An 18,606-nucleotide genomic window follows, 5' to 3' on the forward strand; every position below is an offset into this window, starting at 1 on the left:
ATCCAGTAAATTAATATCCAAGGTTATTTAATGTAATATGAATAGTATGTAGTTGACATACAACTAGGGCATTTTATTTGCCTAATGGGAGACAAATTCTTAATTTAGTGCCATATATTACTTAGAATTCACCCAAACAGACACCACAATTGAGTAATTTAGGGAATACTAAGGAATTTGGATTCCATTAACTCAATGATTGTGCCTTAAAATATGAGCATTAAGATACCGCCCCACCCTACTTTCATATGAAAAAACATGAAACATATAACAAAAGACACATAATTTCGCACAACACAGGTCTTGCAAACTGAAAATGCTAATTCTATTAACAGAGGTGTACCACAGACAACATTTAAGTTTGATGAAGAGAACAATGGAAATTTGAAATACCCACCGCAGTAAAGAGAGGTTCACAACCGAAGCTACTTAGAAACGCCTGGGTGAAGACATTTGAAATGAGTGGAGAGAATAAAGAGAGAGAAAAAAAGAGATGCACAACGGTCGAAAACTACGAAAACATTGAACGGACTTTTGATTCTATTTAATTTATTCATCATCCTTTTATTTTAAAATCGGGATAGGACTATAGAAAAAGCATCGAGGATGGGCCTCCCTCACACAAGACAATGTTGAATAGAAAAAACATGAAAAAGGTGATATGGTATTGGTCTATTACATCGATAAGCCACCTTGTTATGTTGGGAAGTTCATCCCTAGCGTGATGTCACTTAAAATGCTGGCGAAATTGACTTGAGAAAAAAATGTTTTCAAAATTCTCATTTTTATTTAAAAACTTTTGATAAAAACTGATTTAAATACATTTGAAAAACAATTTTGAATGATTGACAAACACTTCAATTTCTTCCACAATGACTTATTTTTAAATTAAATAACGAAAATATATTCCAAATACACCATAAATATTAACTAAAACTTAATAATTATCTTTTATTTCTCCTCGTCATATTACACCGTTGTTATTATAATCAACTGCCTTCATAAAAGTCAACCATAACATAACATAAGTAGATACAAGTCGTTATACTTTTAGATCAGAATTTCAATTCTCCCCACCTCCACATTATTGTACGAACTAAAAAACGACCTTTATCGACCTAGATATATCAAATGAAACCTTGAATGACAGATTGGACAACTGGAATGTGTGTGATGGTGTATCGAGTAAAACCAGCTTGGTGAAGAACATAACCCCATTCCTTAGCTGTTCTTTCTTTTCCATTGTTGGTATGAGCCATCATCACCATATCTAGCATTAATCCAACATCCGATAGATTATTTTCTTCTTTTTCTTCAATAACTGCTTCTACAATTATTACTTTTCCTGTCTTTTCTGGAATTGCATCTCTACAATTCTTCAAAATTTTGATGCACGTCTCATCGTCCCAATCGTGTAGGACCCACTGTATAAAATGACATCACAAAATTAATATTAGTTTTCATCTATAAATTTCAGCACATATTAGAATGCATGCAATGGGAAGTTAATCTTTCATCTTCTAAAATATTTTAGGTTAAATTAAAAGTTTAGTTCATAAATTTAGATTTGCATCTAATAATATATAGTTCATATAAATTTTTAAAAAGTATCTACTAGATCTCTAAACTTTTATTTTGAAAATCAATTCGGTGTTCGTTGAACTGTACCTATCTTTATGCTGCCCCTCCAATTGTTTAATTAAAAATTACCATTGTGACAAAATATTTTGGCTTTTTTTTATAAAAAAAATTATATTGTTATTATTAGAGGGGTTGTATGGACATAGGTATAGCCTAGGCTATATCTAATAATTATTTTTCAATTTTGTCTAAAAATGCCACTAAACATTAAAATGACCAATAGATCCTTGAAATTTAATCTTTATTTATTGTCTAGTAGGTCTGTAAATTTTATTGAACGCCAAATATAGGTCAAAGATCTATTAGACCTAAAATTAAAAATTTATGGACCTATTAGACAAAGATTTAAAAGTGTGAGGATCTATATTATTAGACACATTAAATTTAGATACCACATACCCATAAAACTAAGAGTTCTAGAATTTTATTAAACATTTTTTAAAATTTAAAAATCTATGGACACAAAATTGAAAGTTAAAGATATGTTAGATAGTTTTTAAAGTTCGAAGTTCGAATAATAAGTATACTTATAATTTAACCTATATAATATATATGTGTATGTATACGTGTGTGTATATATATATTTATTTATTTATTTGTGTGTGAATACCAACCATGAAGAAAGCAGCATCAGCCTTAGGAATGGAATCAAACATATTCCCACCAACATGTTGTACACCAACGTATTCTTGTGAAGAAGAAATGACATGTGGAAGATCAAAGTTGATGCCTTTAATCCAAGGGCAAGTTTTGACTATCATGCTCAAGCAAGTTCCATTTCCTCCCCCCACATCAACTAGACTTCCAATTCCTTCAAAAATCTTTGGACAATCTTCAAGTATTGCAGGCACAGTAAGAACTCTTGCAGTACATGACATAGCATCATTGATTACTATGTTGTGTATTGGATCAGCTGCTGCAAAGCTCCATACATCTTTGCCATGAGCAGCCTCAAATGGGGTTTCTCCAGTGCCTTTAATGCGAGCACTGAGGCCATGCCATGGTGCCAACATCACTGGGTTGCTTTCCAATAGAAGAAATGGAGCCATGCTGTTCTTGCTGCTACTTGCAAGCAGCCTAGACAAAGGTGTTTGAGCATAGCTAGTGAGATTTTCTTGAGTGATTTCTTGTTTGAAAATTCCACGAGGGACTAAGAATCTCATGATTCGGTATAGGAGTGAGGAAGAACAGTTCAAAGCTGAAGATAATTGGGAGAGTGTCATGGAGCTTCCATGGCTTTCGATTGTATCAACAATTTTGAGTTCAATGACACATTTTACAATTGCCATTTCCACAAAACCAAATATGTATTTCCAAATTTGAACACGAGCTTGTCCTTCTTCTTCTTTCTTTGGTAGGGATTCTTTGGAAACAAAATCCATTTGGGATGGTATCTTTTCTCTATTTGAATGATATGCCTTTTTGTTCTTTCACATTCATATATATAGATGGAGAGAGAGAGAATGGGAGGGAGTGTAAAAAGGAAGGCTTCTATGAAATTTGTGTTTATTTAATTAGTTTCTAAACTTTAAGATAGGTCCGATAAGTCTTTGAATTTTGAACGCAATGACATATCAATTCTTTAATTTATAAAGTGACATTAATAAGTCACAAAATTTAATGTCAAATTATTTAGAGCTAAAATTTGGTAGGCAATCCAGAAATGAAAATTTGAAGATAAGTGTTTCAATAAAAATAAAGTTGTATTTCATATTTTTAGAATTGTATTTAGCAAATCAAATTGAGAAATTTGATTGTAAATTAAAAAAACATTGTTTTAAATGTGTTAGATACTATATTTATAAACCGTAAAACTAGTGGTAGGCCTGTTTACCCACAAAATTTTAGGTTATTGAATATAAACTATTACTAATTAGTTTATAAACACATTTTGGTTAATTTTTTATATAATTATTGTTTTGTAAAATTATATATATAATACTTACTTTTTTAAAAAATATATATATAGGAGTTTATAATATAAAATACTATATTTCTAAAACATCTTTTTAATTTTTTTTAAAAAAATAATAATTATGCTTTTTAAAATTTAAAATTCAAAATTAATCTGGATATACTAAAAACACAAAAATGTTAGTTTTTCAGAATTTACACTATTTGGATTACATAATCTGAAGATAATTTTAAGAAATAGAATATAATGCAGATTGTCTACTAAACACTTATTTATTGAAAATCTAGAAACACGAAACATAACTCACATTATCGACCAAACAAACCCTTAGATATTCAATTATATAATACATACCTTCTATTAAATTAGAACAACAATATTTGGGATGACACCAATCACACTAAATCACTATACTTGTTATGAAATCAACAAATAAAGAAAGATAGAAAAACATAAACCGTAGAGAATAGATACAAAGATTTGCACAATAGCAATGTGTTAACTCCATCCACAAAAGAGAGAAAGACGTAAATAAATCAGAGTTGCCTCTAGAGTTAGTTCACTTCTCTAGTCCCTATTACGTAAATATGATAAAATATGAATACGACTTAGGTTTTGGGGGCAAGATCTCCTACTTGGTCGTTTGAAGTCCTAGACATTAGATTCAAGACATTCCAACAAATCTATGCCTCTTGCTCTCCCTCTCAAATGTGAATTTTCTCCCTCCTTTCTTCATTTTCCTTAGCCCTCTCCTCCCCTTCCCCCATTCTTTCTCTCAATCAGAGACAAAACCATCCTTCCTCCGACTTCCGCCGTCAGTTGTGCAACGCCGTCGTGGTGGGATTAATTTGATATTTGTTATTTTGACTGGTAACAAATATCAAATATTAGTTTTCCTTCAAGCACAGTCGCCACTCTCGCCGGTGAGTACTTGGCATCAGCAGCAACCGATTAATTACGTGTCTTCACAGATTGGCTAGATCCCTTGATCTCTGGCGTGACCTGAGGTTTGATCTCTTTATCTCTGGCTCTCCCTATAACTATCCGGCCACCACCCCTTTCATTTTACGGACGCTATCCAATCTTTTTCCATCAAATACCAAAACTGGAAAGGTCGAACCGAAACAATTCATGGTTCAAAAACCTATTTATTTTTCTTTCGCTTCATTGTTTGTTCGAGTCCATTTTCTGGTTTTCAATTTTGCATTCTCGATATTTTTTATGGAATTGGTTTTCTGCATTGCTAATAGCTTTATATTGTTGAATTGAGAAGAATCATTGGAATTTTAGTCGCTGCATTGTTGCCCTAATGCAACAAATGTTAGTTTGATATTTGTTATTTTTCTTTTATCGAGGGTTTCTTTGGAATTGTGTTTTTTTTAGCATTTTGATATGTTAATTCATGAATTTGTGGATTTTTTTTTGTTAGAAAGGCTACGAGAAATTCATACATCGCAACTCACAGGTCCTTAAATTCCATCACCAACTCTTCTACTCATTTATCTCTTCTTTCTCTCCCATTTTCCAGTTCATTGTGCCACATACATACACACATATAGATTTTCTTATTCCCCAAGTATTTACTTGAAAAAGATTTGGTCACTGAACAATGATCAAAATCAATCATTTATGGGGGACAAACAAAAACTGTCCTCAAGGTGTTCCACGAAAGGCTTATGAGACAATCGAAGGGACAACAATATATTGTGCTTGTTGGGAAACGTGTCAGATGAGGTTAGTAGTACAAAACAACTTCTTTTTAAACCCTTTTTCTTTATTTTGTTATTACACCGTTGGTTATGGCTAAAATGTTTGGAATGGATAATTTTTTGTTTGTGGACTAAGTGCATTTTATCCCAAAAACTAGCAAATTGCACATGTTTTGAGATTGTAAAACCCCCCATGGAAATGAGAACTGTTGAGAATCTGATTGTTTTGTTTTAATACATTTTAGCTTTGAAGGAGTAACGAGGATGAAATTTGATGGTCTTACCAACATAGCTTCGATTTGAGGTTAGTTTTTGCTTTAATTTGAGATTAGATTTGGATTGTTGTTTCTCATTTGTGCTGGGATTACTTTTGGTTGTATTTTTCTTCTTTTCTGAAATTTGCTTTGGTTTGATGGTATTTTTCTTGTTTTGATAGTGTTGTTTCTTGTTTGATGGCGTTTTATGACGTCTTTATGGCGTTTGGGATTGCTGTCTGGGAATTCGTTTGCACAAATTTTGAGTCAATTCGCAATTTTGGGGGGGTTCTTAGTTTTCTTCTTCTGTTTGTTGGGATTAAATTGGCTATGGCTTCAAAAGACATGAACACTGAGACTATTAGATCTTAATATTATAGGTTTTGTTCCATAAATGTCTGCAATATGTATTTTCAGTTTACAATTTGGCTTTAATGAACTTTAGTTCAAGTCATTGTTCTGACATTTGCACCCTATTATCAAGAAGATAGTTGTAACAGATTTGAAATTTATAATAACCCAAGAAATAGTCTCTCCCTTAGGCTTTAATGAAATTTATGATTCCATCAGGTCACTCCCTCCAGGTATTTTCTTTTCCTTTTCTTCTTTTTTTCTCTTTTCTATTTTCCTTAACATAATACGCCAACCCCCCTTTACTTTTTTGAAAATATCGATACACTTATTCTGTACAAACTTTCAATGGTAAAAAATCGAGCTCTTGAATTTATACATTAGTGGGTACAAATGAAAAGCATGTAATCATGTTTGGATGCACCTAGAGAACATATGATTCAGTTGTTGTAGGTGAACAGATTCAAGATTTTTTAATGGTAATCATCGCATGCACTTGAAGTTTCTATTTGTAGTTTTGGATTAGTTTTGGGCTCCTTTAATCACTTTTCAGCTTGAACTCAAAAGTCATTTTCCGTAAGTTTTACAGCTTCCTTTTTTTCTTTTTGGCTCATTCACTCACTCACTGGTCATCATAATTCATATATCAATAACTCACATCATCACCAAATCATTTTTATCGCACTTTTTTTCTTTACTCTCTTTTTTGGGTTCATTATAGGTATCAAATGTTGTTTGTTGGATAATATTTCTGTTTCTTACTTGCCATTTTATTGTTTCCTTTGAGCATTTTGAAAATCGGTATCTGTAATGATGTCTTCGTTGGTTAATGGGCTATATAAAACCCATCAACTGTCCTGTCGACTACAAGTCATGTGAACAGTAGTTCAATATGTTTTCTAAAGAAAAGTGATTGCCAGTCGTGCGTTTCCTATGAAAGTTTGTAATTTTTTTTTTTTATGTATTTTCTATTTTATCTGAAATTATTTGAAAATTCCTTTTGGAGCTTCTTTGACAAACAATTGCTGGTGCAGGTTGTCCAACCTTCAGGCACCAAATTTTAGTTTTGAAGTTTGCAGAGACGCTACCGGTGACTGATGAGGAACATTGAGTATGGACTTTGAAAGAATCTTGAATGATAAAATGAAAGGATTCTATATAAGGTAATTTGGTTGCACGTGAGAGTTTTAGACCTATGGATGGAAATGAAAAAGATAAAAATTGTCGGGTTGAAAATGTTGGACTTGTATAGAATATTTTAGCCTACTTAATAATTAATATATTGTGAAATATGTTAATTGGAAAAGGCGTTATTGATTCCTTTAATAAGTTTTAATTCATCCAGACTTATATAACCTTTTTAATAAGTTCGAGAAATGAGAAAATTTTTAGTTCATAAGATTTTGTTAAAAATTTCTCGGGAGCTTAGGCATTGTTTAGACTTAAAGTTCTTGATTTTAATACTCTTCTATTTTTGTTGGTAGATCTCAAAAAGTTGAGGATAACATCTAATGATAGCTTTGACTTTGGAGTCACCTAAGAGTGTTGTGATACTTGGAGGTGGGTGTTGTCTCTCTTTCTTATTATTACATGTACTGGAATTGTATTTATGTAGAATTGTAATTTTGGAATTATTCATATAAATGTTAGTTTAGTAACGTTGTAGACATAAAATTTTGAATATGTATTATTTATTTATATGCTTGACAAGATTGGAAATATGTGTGCTGTTTATTTGGTTGATTAATATTGTTTGTTTTATATATATAATTGTGATTGTTGGACCTTAAAACAGAAGCAATTATATAGGTAATTTCTAATAGTATTTTTTTAAAAGAACACATTCGAACTTGACAAGCAACTTATCAAGTATTCCTTAAGTTGTGGTATAAGAAGAAATTACATTTGACAAGTAAAAATTGTTAAGTTATGAAAGTCTTGATCCATAATAGATGTCAAGAATTTAAATACTTGACACTTAAAATAAGTTAATAAATCTCATATACTTGACAGTTATAATATATCATGTAAATTACAGCTTGACACTTTTAGTCCGTAAAAAATTTTCTCTCATTCTAGACACGGGATTATTCAACACTTTTAAAAACATCAAGTAACACTGATACTTGACTGTGAAAAACAAGTACTACAATTTTTGTAGTAGTGTCTTGACTTTAATTCTCTCATAGATAATAGATGTACCAAATGCAACAAAAACATACATTGGTAGATGTACCTAGATTTGTCTTTCATACTTTTAAACATCCCAGAAAGGGCCATTAACAATTCAAAACATTCAACAAGTCCGAATAATGTTGAAACTTGCCATGTGGAACCTGCTTAGTGAACATATCAGCATCATTATCAGTAGTACCAATTTTCATCACTTTGACCCACTGAGGAAGTGATATCAAATGTTTATGTGCTTAGTCCTCTCGTCATGAACTTGATCCTTTGTTGAGCATATTGCACTCAAACTATCATAATACACAATAGCCTGATCATAATGTAAACCAAGATCACCAACTAATCATTTTAACTATATTCTCTCTTTAGCAGCTTTTGTCAGAGCCATGTACTCTGCTTCAATAGTGGACAAAGTAATTGTAGGTTGCAAGATTGCATTCCATCTAACAACATAATCATCCAGAGTGAACAATCATAAACCTCCTACTATCAACATCTCCTGCATAATCATAATCCACAATAACCAGTCACTAAATACTTTGTATCATTCTCATAAATGAGACCAACATCAGATGTATCTTTAAGGTATAAAAAAATCACTTCATAGCTTGCGAATCTTCCTTTCCTGGTTGAACCATGAACTTGCTGACAATACTAATAGAATGCGTGATATCAAGCCTAGTACAAACCATAACATACATCAAACCTTTTACTACACAAGCATATGAAAATCGAGAGATATACTTATTCTCAAATTCGAAAAATGGTGAAGGCATAGAGGATAAACGGGCATTTGTAGTACTAGGAGTGTTTATAAGCTTAGCTGATGACATACTAAACTAGGGCAATATCATTTGAATATAGCCTTTCTATGACAAGAAAAGCTTGTTTTGATCTCTGTCCCTACAGATCCCTATACCCAAAATTTTCTAAGCAACATCCAAATTCTAACTGGGCACTGAGAAGATCCTTCAACTTTTGGATATCAGAATTGGACTTTGCAGCTATGAGCAAATCCTTGATGCAAGCACACAAGCGCACATGGTCAAGTTATAGTAAAGCTGTTTCGTTTGCTTGTATTTGTGCTTTTGAAGATGCTTGAAGGTGAGAACGAAGATCTATCTCTTGGTAAAAATATGATGATATGTGTTGGATAGATGATAGATTTATATCCAAGCACGCTTTGTCAGTTGCATACAAGTTTTCTTAAGCTAGACACAAATATAAATCTAACTTAAGTGTCTTGGTAAGCCTAAGGTCGAATGCAACGAATCTAGAGTAGGCTCACGTAAGATGGTCTATTGATCTATTGTAGTAGTTTACTAATTAGTCGATATGCGTTGGTTATATACACTAAACTACTTATCACCTAAGAAGCACAGACACAGATATGGATACATGATACGAATACGATACGATATGGCGATACATTAATTTCTAAAAAAATAAGATACAGATACATCGAAGATGCGTGTTTTATACACACACACACACACACACACATACACACATATATAATGTCTAGTTAATTGTTATAATACTTATTTTAAGTTATATTAAAATATATTCAAGAAGAGAGTAAAAACTTGAAAAATAATCTACTAACGTCGAGTGATTGTTGAGCAACTGGAGTAGACAGTAGGAAAGAAGTAGAATAAGAAGATTGAAGGATGAAGTTGTGGATGAAGAAAATGTGAATCATGATTTAAATAGTGAAAGAGAAGGGAAGAATGAAGATTTAATTATGTTTCATGTTTTTTTTTAATTTTTTATGTTTTTATTATTTTTAGTTTATTTTGTTTTGGATTGCTCGATTTAAGTGGACTTTTATGTTTGGAAGTGATTTTAAAATGGTTGAAAGCACTTTTGTCATTTTCAAAATCACTGTGAAACATGTTTAATTCTTCAAAACTAATTTTGATGATATGAAAATTGTATTTAAAAGTGTAAAATTGAAAACTAAATTAATTTTGAGTAATTAAAAGTGTGTTTTTGAGTGATTTTAAAAATGAAAAAAGTGATTTTTGATGATTTTAAAATCTCTCCTAAACATGCACTAAAATAAAATGGGTTGTGGGTTGGGCTTTTTAGGTGGTTAGACTTAAATTTGAAAAATAAATTGACCCACGTATCCCATTCACGTATCTGAAAGTAGATATGCATATCTGAAAATTAAAAATCAAAATAAAAAAATTAGATACTTCAAATCACGTATCAGACACGTATCTGGACGTATTCATATCGTATTCGTATTTGATACCGATCCTCTGCACAATTAGAAGTATCTGTGCTTCCTAGCTTAGCACACTTGCAAGAGGAAGTAGGAGTTCTAAAGGGGAAGGGGGTACATGGATGAATAAGATCATGTGTTAGAGGGTATGCGTTGATTTTTTAATTAAAACAATAATGCTATATGAGCACAGTGACAGTGAAATGGAGATTGTAAAGATTCCTGCTAGAATCTAGGTGTATGCGTGTGATGCACTTAGAGTCTGTTCTCTGATTTAGGTTCAACATCTTTCGATGTGAATGCCACATGATATGAATGCCACATTTATCCTATCTCTAGGTTTCATGCATTAGTCAAAATGAACAGACAAATGACATAAACAACTTTATCTCTAAAATTACTCGAAGCCTTAACTTGATGAGTTCCACAAATAACTACTCTCTTTAGTAACTAAGTGATTTTTACTTCAATCAACTGATCAAGTGGACTCAAGCAACAAACTTTATGCAAATATCAAGCAAGTAAACTTCACATACACAAACAACTTAATAATTTAACACATGGAGATATGGAAATGGTTGAAATGGAGATTAAACTAAAGAAATATGTTTTGATACATAGAATCTCAGTTCAATCAAGTAAGACAATGAATGAAAATTCTAAAGAAAGAAGAAAAGTCAATTCGTAGGGTTTAATCTCTTGTCCCTTTTGGCTCATTTTTGTGCTTGCTATTGACAACCATGTAGAAGGGATGAAGGAGATATCTCTCTCAAGCTTTTCTCTGGCAGTATGTCATTACCAGCGGTGGAAGATGGAAATCGTTCCTCCTCTTTCTTTATTGCAATTAGTAGAGATGAATGATCTACAAATTTTTTAAATGTCTAACTCTAACTTCTAACTGACTAACTCCTTCAATTACAGACAACTTCTCTTTATATAAACAATCAACTTAGCCACTTGGTGATGTGATTGCATTAAGTTACATACCTTGAGACAGCTGCCTGCCATTCTACCTTGATCAGACGCTCATGCTTGCAAGTTGTGATTTGACGTTAATTGCACGAGCTAAATATATCTACCATGCGCCGGACCTATTGGACGCATGCTCCTTACGTTGGCTTTGTCTGCAACAGTTAGTAAGTTTTCATGATTTCTACATTAGTTAGTGATGCAATTTTTATTTAAAGGATACTTTTGCATAAGTTTGGATACTTTTGCATGAGTTTATCACATATATATAATTCCATGCATTTTTATTTTATTACGAATGTATTTACATCACTTTAATCTTAATTATTCCAATTCTGAGAGAATAATAACTTGTATTTCTACAAGTTATCACACCTCCAAATTTTGAACAATGCTTATCCTCAAACATTCCCAAAATATTTCTTTACTATACTCACATAGCCTCAACGCAGCTAGCTCCACCTCTCATCATATCATTTAACCTAAGAATGTCTTAGATTAGCATTTAGAAGGGTATGTTTGCTCCATTCCTAAAGAAATATATCCTCAATCTTTTATGAGGCAAGCACATTCTTCAAAAGTTCTTTTGCTTTCTAAAAAATTTTCATCTTTTAAGTCTAATAATGCGTTAGACAGTTTTCTCCTTATAAAAACTATTTTTCAATGTAAGTTCTTATGTCTTATTGATCACCCTTGCTTCGATCAGGTAACTCACCTTCATTTTGGTTTTTCCCCACGGATGTCATGCAAACATCCAACTACGAGCAAGTATCCTTCACGACTAAACCCTTGTCTAAGCTTTATGTTTTCTCCTTTCCATGGGCTTAGACAGTGGAGTTGGGATGCATTGGTCCTAGTTACTTACCTTCGTTTTGGCTTGTTCTCACAGGTGTCATGAATACATCCAACTATGAGTAAGTGACATTCCTAACTTAACTCATATCAAGTTGGGTTTTACCCAGCACTAATGGTGGAGTTTTGTTATTATGTTCAAAAACTCTCATTTTTCTCTCTTATCTCTTTCCTTTTCTTTTTCTTTTTCTTTTTTAAATAAGTGAAATTGTGAAGATTTTTATAAACGGGAGAACACATCAACTCAAACCTCCCCACCTCCAAATTTTGGAGATCAACAAGGTCTTCATTACTGAAAAAGAACTACAAGGATGCCTTAGAAAATCTCAAAAGGAGGTTTGAGTGAGGCTTACATACATGGGAAATCAAAGATATGTTTCATTGAGTGAAGTTTCTAAACATAGATTTCTAATGCCTATCCTAAACACTTTTTAAGTTAACAGAAATTTGTGTCATCATCAAGGTATCAATGCACGACGCAGGACAAATGAATAATAATAAGGAAAAATAGAGGGAATATTTAAGACAAATGCAAGGATCAAAATGATATATATTGTATTCATGAAAAAGATAAGTATATGAAATTCGAAATGGATAAACACATACAAAAGTTAACAAAAATAATATAATAAAAAAGACAACACCCCCAAATTTGATTACAAGATCGGTGCATTGTCCCTACATTTAGGGGTAGTGTCTTCATCCATGAATTTAAAGAGATATCTCAAGTGCTATGATAGTGGAGGCAGGGTAAACATTCCCATTAAGACTTGATTAATATACTGCATCATGAAGTCAAACTGGTCTTGACTCCTTTGTGTTTGCTAACACAGGTAATCCCTCAACATAACATTTTGGCATTGCAGAGTCGCTTGCTGCAAATGAAGAGCTTCCACAGATGCAGCTAGGGGTCAGAATTAGGCTTGGATGAACTGTTTGAGATCATTCATATTGACAGGTGCAATAGCAAGTGTAGGTGCGTTGAACTGGGAGCTAGGGAAAAGTTGTTGTGGTTCATGCATTTCCTCAATTGGATTGTTAGATGTGTGAGCGTTACTTGTTCCCAATCCAGTTGGCTCATAGATGACTAATGGAGGGTCAAAGGCATGAAGCAAGGGAGAGTGGTGAGGAAAACACCTAGGGCTCATTGTTTCACTAATCTGGTCCCTATGCGTTTCATCATGATGCTCTGGACCGGTTGGTTCATTAACAGAAGATGTTAGGGCTGTGAGGCTTTATTGCTTGGTTCATCTTCAGAAGTGTTGATGCGTGCTTTCTTCTTTCCATACTGTGAAGGCTGAGGCCTAGAAGTTATTGGCTCGAGAAGCAAGCTAGGTTGATTGGGCGACCCTCTTATTAAATGTATGGTGAGGTTAATGTCCATCAAATCAACTTTCTCAAAATCATCCCCATTGGGTTGCCAGTGCGTTCGCACAATGCACAAATAAGTTATGGAAAATATAGCTGCTCGCGTGGCTTCCCTTTGACGCCCTAATCTAATCAACAATGGGTTGTCCCACATCCAAGGGTATACATTGCATTATATAGTAGGTGGCTAAGACCTTCTTCTGCGATACAATTTCATCATGCGTTGTGGGCATGATATGGTTCTTAATTAGGTATAGCCACAGGTTGGCATTGAGGAGAAGATTTTTGGGTATCATGGTCATGACACCCGATCTTGAAATTTGTCATGTGCTCCCGGGCTTGGCCATTACTTTAACTACATTTTCCAATTGACTTGGAGTTGGTTGCTTTATGTTGTGGTTACCCTCAACATCAGAGTTATCTTGTGCATTGAACACTTCGTTAATAATTCTAGGGGAGAAGTGAACAACGTAGTCTTCCACCAATGCCGCATTCCTTGCTTCATCGAACTTGCCATTGTAGAATGTATTGATAAGACAGGGCTAGATTCTTGATGGGCTAACACATAGTTTACACCAACCCATTGCGTCGATGATGTCTGTGATGTATTCTGGCAAGGGACTATGTTTTGGGGGAAAATCCATTCTCTACGAAGATGTCATTGAGCTGATGCTTCCATGCTCATGTTTGTTTGGGTTATGTAGGTGCCATTCTTTTTCCTTTCTTCTTTTCGTTCTTCTTATAACTTTCAGCCTCTCGGGCCAACGCTCTCTTCTCCTCCTCCAATTCTCTTTGGAGCGCTCCCTTTTTCTATTCATGTCTTGTAGGCCTATATTCCTCAAGCCTACGTTCCAACTTGTTTGAATCAGACGAGCTTTCTTCCTGCTTTGCAACCACAGAGCTAGTTGTAACTTCTTCATTCCTCTCCTTCTTCTTCTCTTCTTCTTCTATTATCAACCTTCTTTTTTCTTTTTAAAGCCTACACTGAAGACCCCTCATTTGGATTTGATGGTCGTGATAAGGATGCGTTAGGGTTAGTTGTTATAGGGCTAAACCCTTGTAGCCTTTCTTGATTTTCTTCAGTGGCCATCTTCGCTTCCAATTTAAGAGGATCGCGATCAGCTTCATCTAGTTCTTCCTCTACTGGGGTTGATGCACCTCCATTTCTTTCTTTTTCTTGCTCATATGTAGCCAATGCGACTTCACTTCTCGAGCATAGGTTAATCCAACTTCAGAAATTGTCTTTGGTCGAGGCTAGCTAAAATAGGTCCAAAGACCTCTTGCTCATCTCTTCGAGCCAACTCACTAAGACCAGGCTAAGATTCTTCAGACTGCTTAGTAGGCTCCAATGCAGGACTGTTGTACCTTGATGGATCAACTAATGGTGGTGGTAGTATAATAGAGTGAGGGTCACAGGGTGTATGCGGTGATCTTAAAGAGGATGCGGGAGAAAGAGAGGTTGCCTCAATGGGGAAGATGGTGGCTAAGGGTTCAGTGGCTAGGGGTATTGTCGGATGAATGACAAGTGATGGTGCGATTCTTAAGTGTTAAGACATAAGGTCATGCGTCGGTGCTGTGGTTGTGATGGTTGGGATGATTAGTGGGGGAGCCGATTGTCTGTAGGGGTTGGTGACAGATGTTTTGGTTGGGCCTTTCGACGTAGGCTGCCACGACGGGTTGGAGGAAGTTACGAACTTATGATTTTTGGATTTAGAGTAGATGGAAGAACTGGATTTTAAAGGGGTTTTGGAAGAGACGGACAGTCGTTGGGAGATGGAGATTTTCATCGACACTACTTTTTTGGAGGGTCGTACATACGTTGTAGATTTGGGTGGAGTAGTGGCTTTTCTGGAGGAAGATGTAGCGGTTGGCCGGCGGTTAGTGGTACCAACCTTCGACAATGGGGATGAGGATGAAGGTCAAGAAGTGGACCAAACAAAGAAGAGAAATAACTTACCAGGCTGTCTCCAGCGAAGCTTGTGGAGTCGTTTTAGCTATCAGAAGCATCTAACATGGTTTTCGGGGAAAAAACATGGAGATTCTTGAAAGATGGTGACCACAATAGTGCAAACAGACGATAAGGAAGCTGAAAAAGTCTTTGGGTAAAAGAAGATCACGAGGAAGAAGAAGACTCAGAGAGAGGACCTAAGCTTTGATAGAAAGATACATGAGGAGAGAGAGGGGACAAATGTGACTCGTGTTAGCTACATGTGACGTTTCGTCTGCGCATTTAATGTAGACCTGAAAAGACACACATAGGGCCACTCAAATACTCGAGTGGTTTACCTCCCAATATAACGACTCTTCCTATTCCAATACATGCTCATGTATTGGCCAAACTCTAATGCACCAATTCAAGTCTCCTAATTTAAGGTAACCATGAGTTTGGATGTTTTTATCAACAAGCAATGTCAAACACACAATCAAAAGACACAAACTCAAAAAAATTTGCTACCAAACATGAATTCAAATAAGAACCTAAAGAAAGTATAATATACAGAAAAAAAAAATAAAGCATGGAAAGAAGGTGTCCCTAGGATATAAGTATCTGATTGCATGCAAGGACAGCTCCAATACAAGCTTCAAGCAAGCTCGCGTAGATCGATAGATGTTTTACAATGCTCCACATCCCCATCAAAGTATGACTTGACTATTTGCCTATTTACTTTGAAGGCGTTTGTTCCATTCTCTTGAGTGAGTTCAATAGCTTCGTGAGGAAAATTTTCTTGATAATGAATGGTCCAGACCACCTAGACTTTAGTTTTCCTGGGAGCAAGCGTAAACATGAGTTTAATAACAAGACATTTTGACCGACAAATAATTCTTTCTTACCGATGAGTTGGTCATTCCAATGCTTGATCTTCTCCTCGTATATCTTTGCATTTTCATATGCGTTCAGCCATCATTCATCCAACTCGTTTAGTTGTAGCTTTCGATTCTCTCCAGCGGCATCGAGGTCTAAGTTTAGCTTCTTGACTGCCCAGAAAGCTTTGTGTTCCAACTCTAGTGGAAAATGACATGCTTTCCCAAACACTAAGGCATAGTAGACATTCCTATTGGTGTTTTGAATGTGGCCTGGTATGCCTAGAGTGCCTCATCAAGTCTCTACGCCCAATCCATTCTCGACAAATTGACTACCTTCTCCATAATTGTTTTAATTTCTCTATTTGAAATTTCAGCTTGCCCATTTGTTTATAGGTGGTAGGCGGTGGCGACCTTGTGCCTAACATTATATTTAGCAAGTAACTTAGAAATATTACAATTTATGAAATGCGTACCTTCATCGCCAGTTAACACCCTAGGCATCCAAAGCTTGTGAAGATGTGCTTTCTCAGAAATCTCGAAACAGTCACCGCATCATTCTTTGCATAAGCTGTTGCCTCAACCTACTTTGATACATAATCTATTACTAACCATATGAGGGAGGAAACGACCCCATGAAATCAATACCCCAAACATCGAATAGTTCCACTTCAAGTATGTTGTTAATGGGTATTGCGTTTCTAGCTGATATATTACCCTTGCATTGGCACCGGTCACATTCGATTACACAGTCTCGTACGTCTTTGAATAGCATAGGCCAAAAGTACCCATTTTGAAGGACCTTTGCATCAGTCCTTTGTCCTCTGAAGTGTCCTTTATAAGGGCTGTCATGGCATTCAGATAGTATGTGTTGTACCTCAACTTGGGGAATACATCGACGCATGATCAAATCAGGGCCTTTCTTGTAAAAGATTGGCTCATCCTTAAAGTAAAACTTGTTTTCGTTTATGAGCCTTTTTCTTTTTTGGGAGTTGAACTCTTCAGGAAACTATTTGGTGGTTATGTATTTGACAATGTCAGCATACCAAGGTTCTCGATTTTCAACTTTCAACAAGCATTCGTCAGGAAATTTTTCTTCAATTTCTGCCAGCCCCAACTAAAATTCCTTCTTCTCCAAGCCTGATAGGTGGTTAGTGTAAACCCCTAAACTTGTTTTACTAGTTAATTAAGTTTGAATTCTCTTAATTATATGTTAAAGATGTGTATTAACATTAATGCAAAAGTAAGCTAAGAATGTTTAATGATTGATGCATTTGTAATGTGAAGAGAAGGAAAATTTTCTAAGTGTTACGAGTATATGCACTCAAGTTATAAGAACAGTCGACGCATAGAAAGTTAAGTTTAAACAAAGACAAGCTGGAAAAAGGGCAAGAAAATGTGCTGAGTGTGGAGTGTTGAGCTCTAGAGTGAAGTAGGAAGGAAACTTAGAGAAAGTAGAGGATTCCACGCATTGGAGCTATGAGGTGCCATCCGGCCAGTTTAGTTGAACAATGTGGTATGAGGGAAGTATGCAACCAACTTCGTCTGCCAATGTTAAGGCTACGTTGACAAATGGGGTGGAAAAGGATCATGCGTTGAAGGTGTCACTCATAGGATATGACGATGAGTTTAAGTATATGCTGACAGGAAAAGGCTTAAGTGGCCGCAAGGCCATGCAATGAAGTTAAGCTGGGAGTTTAGCTTAGATAACTGGTAAGTAAGTCAGATGGCAGTCTTAGAGATGTCAATCAAGTGGCAGTCTTAGATAAGTATGTCAGATGGCATTTAATTAAGCTGGGATGTCAAGCAAGCCTAAGTATAAATTAACTTGGTGAAGAAGGAAAATAGTTTGCCAAAATTTTTCTTACGACTAAGGGAAGGAATGTTTTTGCCATCTAAAGACTTAAAAGTGTGAACAATTTTTAAGGTAAGTGAAAGTTAGGATGTTTATTACGACTAAGGGAAGTAAGGCTCAATTTCTTAGGTAAGTGAAATTTAAGATGTTTATAAGAAAATTGTTGAACGGAGTTTAGCTAAATGAATGTTGGAAATAAAGTTATGAAATCTGAAAGATCGAGTTTGAAATGGTGTTGTGGATGAAAGTACACAGCTGCATACGAAGAACAAGCAAGCAATTGACCAATTGACGCATATGGGCATAGACATAGTTCACAACTAAGGCGCTTTGAGTACGTCGCACAGTAGACATTCATCACCTAGGCTAAGAAGGTGCTTCAGTGCTTATCCGAGCACCTTAAGGCAAGATTTCCGATTTTCAGCCAAGTCATAAGGTAAGATGGCTAAGAATAGCTGATGTGGTGAAGGTGG

At 34.9% G+C, this 18,606-nt stretch overlaps 1 protein-coding gene and 1 long non-coding RNA gene across 4 annotated transcripts; one reads left to right on the top strand and one right to left on the bottom strand.

Moving 5' to 3' along the window:
• Positions 1-926: 926 nt before the first annotated feature.
• Positions 927-3,139, bottom strand: LOC120078495 (acetylserotonin O-methyltransferase-like). Its single transcript, XM_039032767.2, has 2 exons — positions 2,256-3,139; positions 927-1,424 (listed from the first exon to the last, which is right to left on the bottom strand). The coding sequence occupies exons 1-2, from the start codon at positions 3,021-3,023 to the stop codon at positions 1,128-1,130; spliced, it is 1,065 nt and encodes a 354-aa protein (XP_038888695.1). The 5' UTR covers positions 3,024-3,139; the 3' UTR covers positions 927-1,127.
• Positions 3,140-4,268: 1,129 nt separating this feature from the next.
• On the top strand, positions 4,269-7,591 carry LOC150030496 (uncharacterized). 3 transcript variants are annotated; one of them, XR_016526711.1, is made up of 5 exons: positions 4,269-4,563; positions 5,085-5,290; positions 5,511-5,569; positions 6,905-7,033; positions 7,355-7,591. It is a non-coding gene; the product is annotated as an uncharacterized LOC150030496 (long non-coding RNA). The 3 variants fall into 3 exon arrangements; XR_016526712.1 differs by having other exon boundaries at positions 4,291-4,563; positions 4,986-5,290; XR_016526713.1 differs by having other exon boundaries at positions 4,291-4,563; positions 4,990-5,290.
• The last annotated feature ends 11,015 nt before the right edge of the window (positions 7,592-18,606 follow it).

The sequence above is a fragment of the Benincasa hispida genome, unplaced genomic scaffold (genome assembly GCF_027475165.1).
Source record: "Benincasa hispida cultivar pf3 unplaced genomic scaffold, pf3_genome.v1.1 HicScf1848, whole genome shotgun sequence".
NCBI classification, from domain to species: domain Eukaryota; kingdom Viridiplantae; phylum Streptophyta; class Magnoliopsida; order Cucurbitales; family Cucurbitaceae; genus Benincasa; species Benincasa hispida.

Coding starts and splice junctions, on each gene's coding strand:
- LOC120078495 (XM_039032767.2), bottom strand. CDS start 3,023: ATGGATTTTGTTTCCAAAGAATCCCTACCAAAGAAAGAAGAAGAAGGA. Junction 1,425..2,255: donor CTGATGCTGCTTTCTTCATG/GTTGGTATTCAC, acceptor CATTTTATACAG/TGGGTCCTACACGATTGGGA.